Source organism: Pholcus phalangioides, unplaced genomic scaffold (assembly GCF_987345545.1).
Source record: "Pholcus phalangioides strain wild (caught in Gottingen) unplaced genomic scaffold, Ppha-v1.0 ptg000042l_1, whole genome shotgun sequence".
In the NCBI taxonomy this organism is placed as follows: Eukaryota; Metazoa; Arthropoda; class Arachnida; order Araneae; family Pholcidae; genus Pholcus; species Pholcus phalangioides.
The window spans coordinates 25,907,388-25,920,833 of record NW_028301628.1 but is presented as its reverse complement, the minus strand read 5'-3'; the positions used below and the strand labels follow the sequence as shown (position 1 = coordinate 25,920,833).

The 13,446-nt window shown below is 33.2% G+C and overlaps 1 protein-coding gene across 1 annotated transcript in view; it reads left to right on the top strand.

Moving 5' to 3' along the window:
• qin (tudor domain-containing protein qin) overlaps positions 1 to 13,446 on the top strand; it is a 73,674-nt gene that overhangs the window by 16,255 nt on the left and 43,973 nt on the right. The window contains exons 13-18 of the mRNA XM_089254575.1: positions 702 to 776; positions 1,251 to 1,339; positions 3,447 to 3,557; positions 5,646 to 5,807; positions 8,667 to 8,859; positions 11,822 to 11,906. Coding sequence (XP_089110701.1) covers positions 702 to 776; positions 1,251 to 1,339; positions 3,447 to 3,557; positions 5,646 to 5,807; positions 8,667 to 8,859; positions 11,822 to 11,906 — 715 coding nt within the window. The remainder of the gene's footprint in view (positions 1 to 701; positions 777 to 1,250; positions 1,340 to 3,446; positions 3,558 to 5,645; positions 5,808 to 8,666; positions 8,860 to 11,821; positions 11,907 to 13,446) is intronic.

The window sequence follows — 13,446 nt, the reverse complement described above, 5'->3', positions numbered from 1 at the left end:
ATTTCTATCCTTGACTGAAATCAAAGGTTTCTTTGTTGGTCTTCAACCAAAAAGATGAGCTTCATAAAGACGCTGCTTGATTGTAGAGACACTGACAGAAACTCCATAACTGGCTCAGAATTCTTAATTTATCTCCATTGCACTTCCTCGGATTCTTTACCAAATGTTGTTTTTTCAAGAGATTGATTCCAGAACAAATTTTTTTGGGGGACTAGAACCATACTTTCTGTATATCTCACCACACACTTTAAGCTGCTTCCAAACATAATATATTTTCAATTTTAGAACACTAAGAAGTTTAGAAATAGAAATGTAGCTTTGTCCATCTTGGATAAGTTTCACAATCCATTCTTTTGCTTCCAGAGAAATTTGTCTTTTACAAGACATTTTCCTCACTTCCAAAGTTGCAAGAAAAATAAGAAACGGCTCCAGAAACAAGAAAAATTAATGCTGTCCAACTTTTTGAGCTTTGAATTCCTTTCAGGCAGTATCATATTATATACCCTTTCTTCTTCTATGAAGTTAACTCAGTCATAAGAGTTATGTAGATAGACGTCACATGATTCCGATTTGCATTTCATTTTAAGGGGAAAAAAACTGATTGTCTGATTTGTTTTGAATGCTATTTCATGTATTTGGGATATTGGTTATACTTATTCAAAATAATTGTAACTTAATGCTGTAACTATTTTTTTTTACAGCTTGGAGTTTGATCCTTGTATAAGTGATGCTGTTTATTCATACGGAAATGTTTTGACGAATGAAATTGAGCCCAAGTAAGCTCTTTTTTAAAGTTGGTTTTCTTTGTCTGAGAGTTTTGCCATTGAGATGCTTAATTTGCTTTTTCTTTGCAGCCATTCGTAGTCGTACCAATAATGAACACAGATGCAGTTGAACCTTTCTAAATAGATACCTTTGAGCTTGTAAAAAAATATTTACTTATATATATATATGTATGATTTTCCCTCTTGAATTTGTTTACTCTGTACTTTTAATGATAAAATTGCATTTGTATAGTTTTTTTTTTACTTGTAAATATTTACAAACACCCTTTTTAAACATTTTGTACAAACAATTGGATGAGAAAGGCAATAGAAAAATTCTTACCTTGATAAAGCGATTCTCTCTCTACATGTGTGTATTAATGTTTATACAGCTTTCAATAACTTTATTGTGTTTACTGTATTTGTGAAATTCACTCGTTTCTATGCACATTTGCATAATAAGTTTTTTTCTTTTTTTCTGTACAGGTTCAGTTTAAAGAGTTCTAGTCAGCTACCAGAAAATTTCATTGTTGAACCATTACCAGTCACAGATATTTGTAACAGTATTGAAAATGGTTAGTTTTTGCTATTGTTTCTGTGGTTTTTCAAACCTCAAGGCATAAATACAAGCCGGTCTCTCACCTGTAAAAGTATCTTCATAGAGAGCAGGCAGACCTTAAAAAAGGTGATACTTACATAACATGGAAATTCAGGCACTCACATATAGAAGTTAGATGACAGCACGAGTATAACACAAAACATGCATAATTATGACTACATAAATATGTTAGTGTCACACATACACTTAGAACACACATTCCAGCATGCACCAATTTGTTTGAAATTTTGCAGAAAAATGTTTATGAGGTACATGTACGGTACATTCCCTGTTTGATCTCCAGTTTTCCCAAAGAATAAAACTCTTGCAGACAATGGCAAGGAAAATACACAGATGCAATTTTTCCACTTGGATGTAGATTTATTAACTGTGTGTGTGTATATATAAAAACTTGAAAATTACACCAAACAGTTGAATTCAACATGTGATTCTAATTTCAACAATTAATTTAAAACTAGTATAATTACTGTTCAGAATTTGGTAATTGTATATAATATTGCACACAAAATGAATGTCTCACCAACTGGCGACAGTAATGGAGTTGGGAAAACTGTCTTCCATCCCGCACTACAAGTGTGCCATGTTTAGTCCATGAAATCTTCTAGTCTGTATGTTAATACCACTTCCCCATGCCTATTGACATGGTCAATCATGCTGACGAGGTCCAAATGTCTCCGTCCAGATGCTTGGTGACATGCATGATTTCTCTTTCCAATTGTGTCTGCTGACACGAGACAACTTGCTGAGAGGATTATCTGGATATTATGGCGATTGACTTACCAACTGCGTATAGATGAGTGAATTGTTGCATCATGAGCATTCTCAAAAAAATCTTTGTATCATAGACAATGACTTCACACAAAGATGACGTAATTACACTACAATTTAATCACAGACTTTATCAAACATGTTTTACCATCTAGATCATAGTCTCCCAAACTTTTTGTTCCATCGCCCCCTTCATGAGAAATTTTTCCCTCTCATCACCCCCCAACTCAAGTAAACCCATAGGATCCTATGTTAAATCAGTAGATTATATCTTCCCCTTGGACCATTCCATCACCCACCAGGGGGCGATATTGCCCACTTTGGGAAACACTGATCTAGATCATAGTTTCCCAAACTTTTTATTCCATCACCCCCTTTAGTGGAAATTTCTTTCTCTCGTGGCCCTCTAACTCAAGCAAACCCATAGAATCCTATGTTATACCTGTAGCTTCTATCTCCTGGGGAAGGGGAGAACATGTTATTGCCCACTTTGAGAAACACTTATCTAGATGAACTCCCATCAGGAACCATGTCCACTAGATCATTGTGGCATTGAAGATTTGATCCTAAAACGATCAACTGCCATAAGGCAGTACTGAGATATGAATACAAAAATATAAACAAGAGAAAGAGAGCACAATCACAGCTTACATGCTGTAATAAAAACAAAATTTCCTGGTCATGCAGGACCATCCTAACCAATCAGCGTCGAGAGATACCTATGTAGGAATTTGCATATTGTATCAGAGCATTGTATAAAAATCATAATAGTGATTTACAAACTCATGCGATATTAACATAATTTTTTATCAACAGACATCTGGCAACAGTTAAACACCAGCTTATTGAAGACTTGGCCATTGTAGACAATATATGGTCAAGTCTACAATGAAATGAATAGGATTAGAATCATGTGGTCTGCGGCTGACCACTGGCAGAACAATAAAAAAGTTGCATTTAACTATTCAAAATATACAATTCTAAATACTTAAAAATATGGAAATTTATAATTTGATGTGGCGTTTTCACCAGAGGGGTAACATATAATGTTACTATGGTTGAGTAAGTGGTAGTTGTATAGAAATAAATGATTCGAGTAATCAAAATGTTAGAATATTTTTTGTAGATGTAACATCATGTAACAACTTCCACTTATTTCGATATTGGTGTAGAAAAGTGTAGGATCAAAGTACAGGTTATGGACAGGATAATCCAGAAAAAGAAAGAAATATATGAAAAACTTCTTGTATATCGTCTGATGTTTTTTATTTGATTTTGCAAATATTTCTTTACAGATATCGAGTCTGTAGCATCTGACACAATTTCTGAAGATAGCTTAATTACTGGTCCTAATGCTGCGACGATCATGGCACCGAAACAAATGGAAAGACCGGAATATTCACCTTGTAAGTAGTCTGGACTTAAAATATTTTAATTTTGTCTAGTATTTTTCTTAATTAGGTAAACTTTATTCCATTGTAATTATATTATATGGCATGAAATCTCTCTACAGTGATATTCAATATAACAATAAATCCCTCTGCAGTAAGGGTATTCAACTTTTCTCGAGTCATAAGCACTTCCTATACCAGTGATTCCCATCATGGGCGTTAATGCCCCCTTGGGGGCGATGGAAAGTTCCAGGGGCGGTAGAAGTTATGGGTATTACATTGGTTCCTATGGGTTAGATTACGATGGGAGAAAAAAATTCTGAAGAAGAAGGCAATGGGACATAAAAAGTTGGGAAACTGTGGCCTATACAAATCATCAAGTGAAGAGCCCCCTTATGGCAACATGAATGATAATTCTGGAGTGCAATGAATATACACTTAGTTTTCTATATGACATTTTTTTTGTTCGAACACAGAGGGGAAACTATAAATGCATACTCTATGCCACGGCTGCTTAAATTTTTATTCTAATTCATGTTTTATTATAAAGCACATCCTGTGAATAACCAATCTTTTAAAAACCATTCATATAGGATAAACAGGGTGTCCTGCAAGTGCTAATATGGCCTCTATCTCATCAACCGCTCGTTGTGGAGGTATGGTTTCAATTTTAAAAATTGTCAAATAGGTTCAAAAATTACCCTGTACTAGTTTTAAGAGTGAAAATACAATGTGCAACAAAATGAGGAAAAAAATTTAAATTTTTATATGGTCACCCTGCCTCTTAACTTCCTATTAGAAAGTTGTTCTGTCTTTTCTGAGTCCAACAAAAGAGATCCTATGTTTTTAACTACAATATTCACTGAGCTATTTGAATTAAAAAATCAGGGGAAAGTTAAGGACAGTATAAACGAGGGAAAGGAGCATTGTACGTTAGTTTTTGTTATTTCTCAACTTTTCATTGATTTTTTAATTAAAATATCTCAATGAATATTGCAGTTTAAACATGGGGGTTTTCTTGGGCTCAAAAAGGATAACCTTTCTAATTGGAAGTTAGATGACAGGGACCATATAAAAATTTAGATTTTTTCATTTTGCTACACTCTGGAAACTGATAGATAATTTTTGAACAGCTTTTCAGCATTTTTTAAAATTGGAATCATACCTCTACCATGGACGGTTGTTGAGATAAAGGCAGCATTAGCACTTTTACAGGATGCCCTGTATAAAAAGAACTAGTTTTTGAAGTTGCATCACAGAAGTGAGAGTGTAGAAAATTACTTCCTGTTTCATTAGTTTTAATGAGGTTCAATGAAGTTAGTGTGCTCTTTGCATTCTTGAGTGTTGATCACAATCATTGACTAAAGTTACAGTACTTCAATTTTAAATTTTTTGTTAAAACTTTTGGATTTTTTTTTTTGAACTCCTTAAATTAAAAGCAAACATTGCAATATCTTTTTGTTTTAAGATCAAGTAATATAAGGACTATTTACAAAGATTATAAAAAGAGAGAGCAAAATCATAGCAAAATGTAGGAAATTTGGTAGCAAATCTACCACAGCCAGGATGGAAGCGTATAATGGAACAAAATTGTAAACCTTGTATTCCCGTTTTTGATAGCATTAATTTTTCATTTTTTTCCTTACTGTTCAAGTTGGTAATATGAACATCAAAATTTAATTAAATTCTAAGTTGCTTCTTTTGATTTAATTAAAAGGAGCAACTGAGTATTATTGGCAAAGTACTTTTTTGACATATTACCTTTTTTTTGTTAAGGAAAATAACATTGCTAAAAACCAAGTTTTGCTTGAGATGCACACCTCTTACATAAAAAGCTTCCGCCTCTTCAATAATAGTAATAGAAATATGAGAAAATAAATAAATAGTGGAATCTGTATCCATCACAATTATAGTTCAAATGATTGATAATAGCATAGCATCCATAATGTGATATGTATTTCCAATTTTTCCCCCATTTTTTACCAGGTTTTTCCCCATTTTTTTTCCACTGTTTAACAAAATCCCAACCCCTGATTATGTGGGAAATGCACATCTTTTCCTTTGTTTTTTTCATGTTGAGTTACTGATTTCGCTTCTTTTCAGCATCTCCGGAAAAAGTATTTGTGTGCCATATTCGCGATCCAAGCCATTTCTGGGTTGTGAAGTGTCATTTCCTACAAAAACTCACAACGCTAAGCAAGGGAATTAATAAGTGGTGTGAGCATCCAGCAGCAATTAAAAACATTCCATCTGAAATTAAGAAAGGTATTTTCAATAATTTATTTTTGTTAGTTTAGTGTCTGTCAATTTTTGGGTGGCTAAAGTTATTTATATGCAAAGAAAAATTGTGGTTGGTTGCGCCATAGACATGAGCACAAGTTTTGATGTGAATAAGTTTTATGTGCCTTGAATCGTGTAGTATGTGCAAACATAATGTAATTATATCATCCTCAGCTTGGCCTTTGGGATAGCTAACAAACAATACCAATGTCGTCTATTTTCATTGTGAACTGCTTGAGATATAGTAAAAAACAATTTGTTATGAACCAGGGTAACAGGCCTGGTGCCCAGAGTGAAAGAGATATTAACACTGCAGTGATATCATTGAATACGTCTTTTTGTGCAATGTGCATCTGACGATATCATTGCTTTTGACTTGCATTGCATACTTCCTGAGATATGAAAGTTTAAAGAATTTTGTGACAACTTTTTGCAAATGTTCCCAGTATCATCAGGTGGTTTAAAAGACGTATTCAAGCCAAAAAAATGCTCAATTATTTTAATTAAATTAGAATATAGGAAGAGTAAAGGAATGTCTCAGTGGCAGTTTTTCAAAGCCGACAAGTTTTCTCATCTCAAATACAGTGAAATCTTCTACAACAATCACCTTAGAACAACAGATTTATTTGGAAAGGTAGGCATTCTATTGGATTAACATTAAAGTCAACCTCTGAACAAGGATTTGCCAAATAACTGCCACTTTTGGACATGAAAATAAAAGAAATGAAGCGTATCATAAGAAAAATAGCCATCACAAAATTTATTCTTAAGGAATTTTTCTTCCTTGAACCTTATGAACATAAAAATAAGTACAGTTTCTTCCCTACATTAGTGGTTTCTAAAATGTGGATCATGTACCACTACATTCACAAGTAGTTGCTAATCTGTGCTCTAGACACGTTTTGGAAAAGAACTAAACAAATTTAGGTTAAAATATAACAAATGTCTGTCCTGAGAGTTTTTGGTTTCCATGCTGTTTGAATGATAGTGCTTGAGTAAAACCCAATTGAAAACACTGCCTGGATAACAACAAAAAATAGCTGATTGGTACCGGAAGATGAGTTTCTTCTCTCAAAAAGAACACATTTCTACCCATGCTAGGATCACAGCATAGTACCGCATATACTCGTGTATAAGTTACGTTTTTTTTGTGGAAAAATTCTTTCCTCAAGTGGGGGGGGGGGGGGGAGGGTCGGCTTATACTCGGGTCAGTTTTTGATCAGAAAATTTCGACCCACAATCAGTAGTCATTTTTGTAGCAGTGTTCGAGAAACCGGCATTATTGGTACGAGATATGTTCAAAACCCAGATAATGTCAAAGACGAGGCAAAGAAATCAAAAACATCATTGGCTTTGATACCAGGTGAGCTAATGTCGATTGTAAAGCCATATGTGAGCATGAATAAGTCTTTCAAAGACTATTTAAGGAATTTGTGGATCGAATAGATGAGCTCCAATGATAAAGAAACTACAAAAACTGGTGCCTTGAAGAAACCTGACATTGGCCTACTGTGCCAATGAGTACATGAGGCGTGGAATTCTGTTTCCACCGAAATTATCACCCGATCCTTCAAAAAGTGTTGCATCAGCAATACGATGGGTGGAACTGAAGATGATATCCTCTTTGAAAGTGACAATGGCGATGACAGCCCAGGTGAAGATGAAAACGAGGAGCTTCCCCCCCCCCCGATGATCTGATGGATTACCATGAGCTTGGAGACTCAGAAGAAACGGGTTAAAAAGTTTGAATCGTTTTCTGTTGTAAATTTCTGTAAACTATTAATTTTGCATGAAAATATAAGAATTTTTTTTTCTCTGAAATGTATGGATTTTTTGGGGTCGGCTTATGCACAGGTTTTAAATTTATTGCGATTTTGGTGGTCCTGAAGTGGGGGGGGGGTCAACTTATACACGAGCATATACGGTACTTCACATTTTTTATGAAATTGACACTTTTTTTACGGAAACCGGTTTTATTTCTTTCGTACCTAGAATGTAGTTTGATGTTTCAATGAAATTAATGAAAAGAAAGTGTTCAGTCAGAAATTGAAAATTTTCATGCGAAATGCATACATCCTTAATACTAATTGAATATTTTATACTGCAAAAACCCCTTTTTATTGATTTTACAAAAGTATGTATTGTTTTCGTTTATGTGATAGCAAAAATTGAAAAAAATTCAAATACTGATCCTTTTAATAACTCGCATTTTGTAAGTCTACATGTGGCCATTTTTGGGAAGTTTCACTGTAATTGATGTGTTGATTATTTTTTTCTTGAAAATATCCTGAATTCAAAGAATACTAGGACATTACATGGCACTTATTGCAATCACATGTAATATCATTTGGGTATTGCCATCACTTACATAAAATAAAGGTCAGACATATGAGGACATGGAGAATAACATCTTTTTAATAATCAAGATTTAGGTTCTTGTTAATTTTTTTCCTATCAAGGTAATAGAAAATATACCTTCTCTATGTATAACATCATTACGATCACTGTTCAGTTTTTGAAGAGGGTAGTAATTATGTATTTTTCCTAATCAGTGTTCAAAGGTCATATAAAGCAGCTATTTTTGATGGTATCATTATTGAAATTTTTGTTTTGCGTCAGTGTACACACACAGAAACTAGGACAGTCTACTTTTAAATATACTGACAAATTTTTGCTATCTTGATAGGCACGTGTGCTTGTTAATAAAATTATGTTTATTTTTTTGGTCTTATCTGCTTGTCTTCTGTGTATATTTTACATTTTTGCTTACAGTTCATTCATCAATGTTATGAAATATATTTTATTTCCCTTTACTAATTAATTTCTTAAATTTTTATTGTTTAGGAGAAATTTACCTTGTGCAATTCAGTGTAGACAGTAAATGGTATCGTGGCAGAGTAGAGTCTATAGTAACGGCATATTCACCGGATCAGCCAGTTGAACAAGAGGAGAAAGAAAATGTGGAAGCGTCAGATGAGGAATACGCAGAGATATTCTACATTGATTTTGGCAATACTGAAATTGTATCAATTTCCAAGTACTTCAGCGTTTCATTATCTTTTGAGTTTTGACACTGTAAGATTAGTCTAATAATTAAAATAGTAACGATTGATCTATTGATACAAATCTAGCTTAGCATATTTGGATTGATTATTCAAAAAAGAATCAGATGCAGGGTATGAAAAAAATCATGATTTAAAAATAAAAATCAGATTTTTTATTAAAACTGACTGCTTATTAATTAAAACAAATTTTATTGTTTTATTGAATATTTTCATATCACCTAACTGCTTTTTTCTTCCTATTGTTAAAATTTTATTCAGTATAAAAACTACAAATGAACTACAAGCAAAAAATACGAACACCAAGAATTTGTTTTTATGTAACATGAAGTTGAGCATCAATTAATTTCATGGATTAACATTTTTCTTGTAGAAAGTGCTTTTATTCACAAAGGCTCCCCTCCCATTAAAGTGAATGTGTGGTAGCAACTCAGTATCACACATATGATGCAGGCATCTGAATTCACTCGATGTACAACCAAAGGGACATTCAGCATCAACTAAATAAAACAAATTCTATATTGACAAGATTTTCTTGTGCAATTGGTGGATGTATTTTCGACTTGCATGATGGTTACTCAATAACTTTCACATTTTTTATTTTTTCACAGATTTGATGAGTTTTGGTAAAATAATAAGCAAACTCAAAATTTTAATATGAAAAGTAAAGTCAAAATCTCATGTTGTTACAACTAGTAATTAGGGCATACAATTCAAGGTTTTATACAAAAAAAAAAAAAAAAAAAAATAATTCATCTGTTTTCTAATCAGAGGAACTATAGTGCCACATGGTAATGCATTGAAAATACTTAGCGTGGTTTAGCTAAGTTCAACTCCCTATATTTTTCTGTAATTTTTTCCATGCACAAAATCTAGAAATAGAATAGCTTTCTTTTTGCTCTGTATCTGGGAGGGGGGGGGGGGTGTTAAGTTTATCATAAAATTTTTAATTATTACCCCAAAGATCTTCTATATTTCTTTTAATCACAAACTTTACCACATATCTGTGTATATATTGTTTATAATGTTTCTAATTACATTTTTAATTGGGTTGCTTTATTTGTGGTGAAATATATGACATCCATATTTGTTATGGGCATCTTTTTCTCAGCCACTTCGTTGGGCAAGTTGCCTGTTGTGGTGTTGTATTTGTATTTGTATCAACAATATGCATACTATACTAGGTTGCTTTTACTTCAATATCATTGAAGTAAAAGTAAGTAAAGAAAAAACAATATTTAAATTTTTATTTGAATTAACGACTTTTTTAAGAAATCATGTGATTTAAATCAAGCTACAATCAATCAATTTAAATCAAGCTACAATCAATCAATTTAAATCAAGCTACAATCAATCAATTTAAATCAAGCTACAATCAATCAATTTAAATCAAGCTACAATCAATCAATTTAAATCAAGCTACAATCAATCAATTTAAATCAAGCTACAATCAATCAATTTAAATCAAGCTGCAATCAATCAATTTAAATCAAGCTACAATCAATCAATTTAAATCAAGCTGCAATCAATCAATTTAAATCAAGCTGCAATCAATCAAATTTCTTAGAGCCTAGCATTTTTTCTGTGAAAAAAAAGGTCTAAAATATATATTTTTAGAAAGATCTTTTTTTAAAGACTCCAGGATTAGATCCATGTCTGCGGAAACAAGTGTCAATTACAGTCTTATAGCAGTTATAGAAAATTTTATCTGAAAATACCAATTGTTTTAGTCACTATGGCCACCTGGCTCTTTAATCAGGGATTGAAAAACTCCTGGTTAAAGAGCAATGCTTTGAAAGATAAGCTAAGCCAAACCTTCATACATATATGACATATAATTTTCATATTTAGGGACTAGAACACTATAATCTACATCAAAGGAATATTATGTAAGAAAGAGGTCCCCATATATCAAGTACCTGCTTGATGGTATTGCAATCGGTTTGTGTGTGTGCTCATTGCATGTTTTTTCACAGAAGTCAAGATTTGATGTTGCCTAGAGGAAAAGTAATGAAACTAACTCAGTTCTTGCTCTTTAATTTCCTTGGTTATCAAGTGTAGGCGAATGTGTCAAAGCCTAGTTTATTGTCTGTTCTTCAATGCCACCAAATCTTCCTGTAATTCTTTTAAAAAAACTGATTTCAAATCAGATCTTTTAGGCAGTCTTGAAGGTTTTATAAAATTTTAAAACAAGTACAGTAATACCCGACTTACATCACCCCGCATTTACATCATCTCTTCCAAAAAATGGATTTTTTTCTCAGACGCATTTTGAACTGAGCTTGAAAGTTTTTTAAAGTTGTGTTGTTTGAGAACCACATAAAAACAGATGGGAAGGAATAAAGAAAATCTACAGATTTACCCTTCTCCTGAGAAGGGCGGAGCATTATTATCAGAAGTTTACCTCAACTTATGATTTTTCGACTTGCGTCTTTAATCTTGGAACAAATCACTGACTTAAGTTGCAGTATTACTGTATACTCATGCTTGAATCACTCTGTGTAGTCAGTAAAACAAAACAAAAAATTTCATTGGTTTTGGCTCTGCTATCAAATATTTTCTCAATATCCACCATTAAAAGAAATATTTTCCCAAATTTTTGCTGCTATCATATTAAAGTTTTGTACCTGGTATCAATCTAGTTTAATGATCATGGTCATGTTTGAGATCTTGACCATAAAGTGTTAAGAAAAGAGATTTCAAAAATATGGTACAAGAACATTTGATTTATTCTACGAGCATTAAATTGATGTATTGCAGAGCAAGAGTTCACAAAAAGCTTCACATTTCGATCAAATAATGCTGACTAGCATTATTCAATTCAATAAGCAAAATCTATGTTAATGATCATGAGTTCAGAAGTAATACCATTACAACGGTTTTCAATTCTGCTTGATTTATACTGTATGATTGATTGCAATTTTTAATTTGTTTTAGAATGAGGAATATTTCGAACCAGTTCCTTGACATTCCAGGCACTGCAAAGCTTTGCAGTTTGAGTAGTATTGTACCAATAAATAAGGTGTGTAGAAACAGTATTTTTAATTAATATATTTCCCCAGTCTTATTCAATTACTGAAATGAAGTAATTTTTAAACTGTACCAATTCCATTCTCGTAATCTAAGTGTGTTATGCATATTATTTGATAATTTGGAAAATGATTCAATATTTGTTTATTGATGTGTGAAGTTTGATCTTCAAAATTCTTTGTGAGTCTATATTTTTGCTATCTCCTGCCCTCTCCTTACCGGTAGCAGATGCATGAATTGTGGCTTGCAAAGTGGATTCCACCCAGTCCACAAATAATAGCCATCTTTTGCAACACATCAAAAGGCCTGCGGGTAGATTAATGCACAGAGACCCTCGTCTCCTAACAGTGAAATACAATTGATGATAACTGCTATGTAAGGGTTCTCTCCCCCCCCCTGCCTTAGTGCAAGCACACACGTAAGCTTATACGATAAGGCAACCCTGCATGAAAGGCATTTCCAAAAATAAAAGTGTCTATTCATATAACATAGTAAGTAGGCTACATCAATTTGTAGCCTTCAAACAGTGACCATTTCACATGTCAGGCCTGCAGACTAAAATGTTTTACACCCATACCTTTCTGCCCACTTGGTACTTTGATGTGATAAAAAAATGCATTATTGCTGCCTCATAGAGCCCAACATCAAAGATGTGTATGAGTTACCTATAGGTCTATACCAGACGGCTTCAACCCATTGTTCGTGAGCACCACAGTGTTCCTTAAACCATCCAGAGTGCTTGATTTGATTTTGTGCTCACGAGCACTTGATCAATGTTCCAATTGAACAACGTTCTAGGATTGAAATCAACCTGATTTCACGCATTCATATGTCAAACTTGCTGAAAATTGAGACCTGTAGCTGAAGCAAAGTAGAGATCTAATAGGAATGTCTTGAAGCTCCCAGGGCTCGATCAACTGATGACCCCAGTGCTCAAACCTATGTGCAGAGCATATTTCATATTTCTCAAAGAAAATGAATAGTAATTTCTTCCTTATGTAAGCAACCTCTACTGGTGGGGTCATTACTAACTCTTATGATATTAAGATGCCTTTTAAGAATACAGTGACCAGTAAGTAGACCAACAGCTTTGAATACCATGTTTTGCTGAGCTGCATCAGCTCCTTCTGCCTAAAAGTACTCTTGGTCCAAGATATACAGTAATCTCTCACTTGTGCAATGGTAAGAGAAAAAAATATGCATAAGTGAGAGGGAGATATAAGTGAGTAGCATTATTTTCCTATATATTAGACTGTTTGCGCAGAGAAAGTGCAGAAAATCGTCTCATAACTGAGAGAAACGTATAAGTGAAAGATCACTATTTTTTAGTAAATAATGCTATTCACTTATACGCCTCTCTCACTTATGCATCATTATTTTATTGTTCACTTGCACCTGTGCATAAGTGAGAGATTACTGTATATAATACAGATATTATACTATATCTTTGATAGGGAGTGCAGAAAATTGTCTTACAACTGAGAGAAATGTATAAGTGAGAGATCACTACATTTTTTCTTTAAATTTTTTTT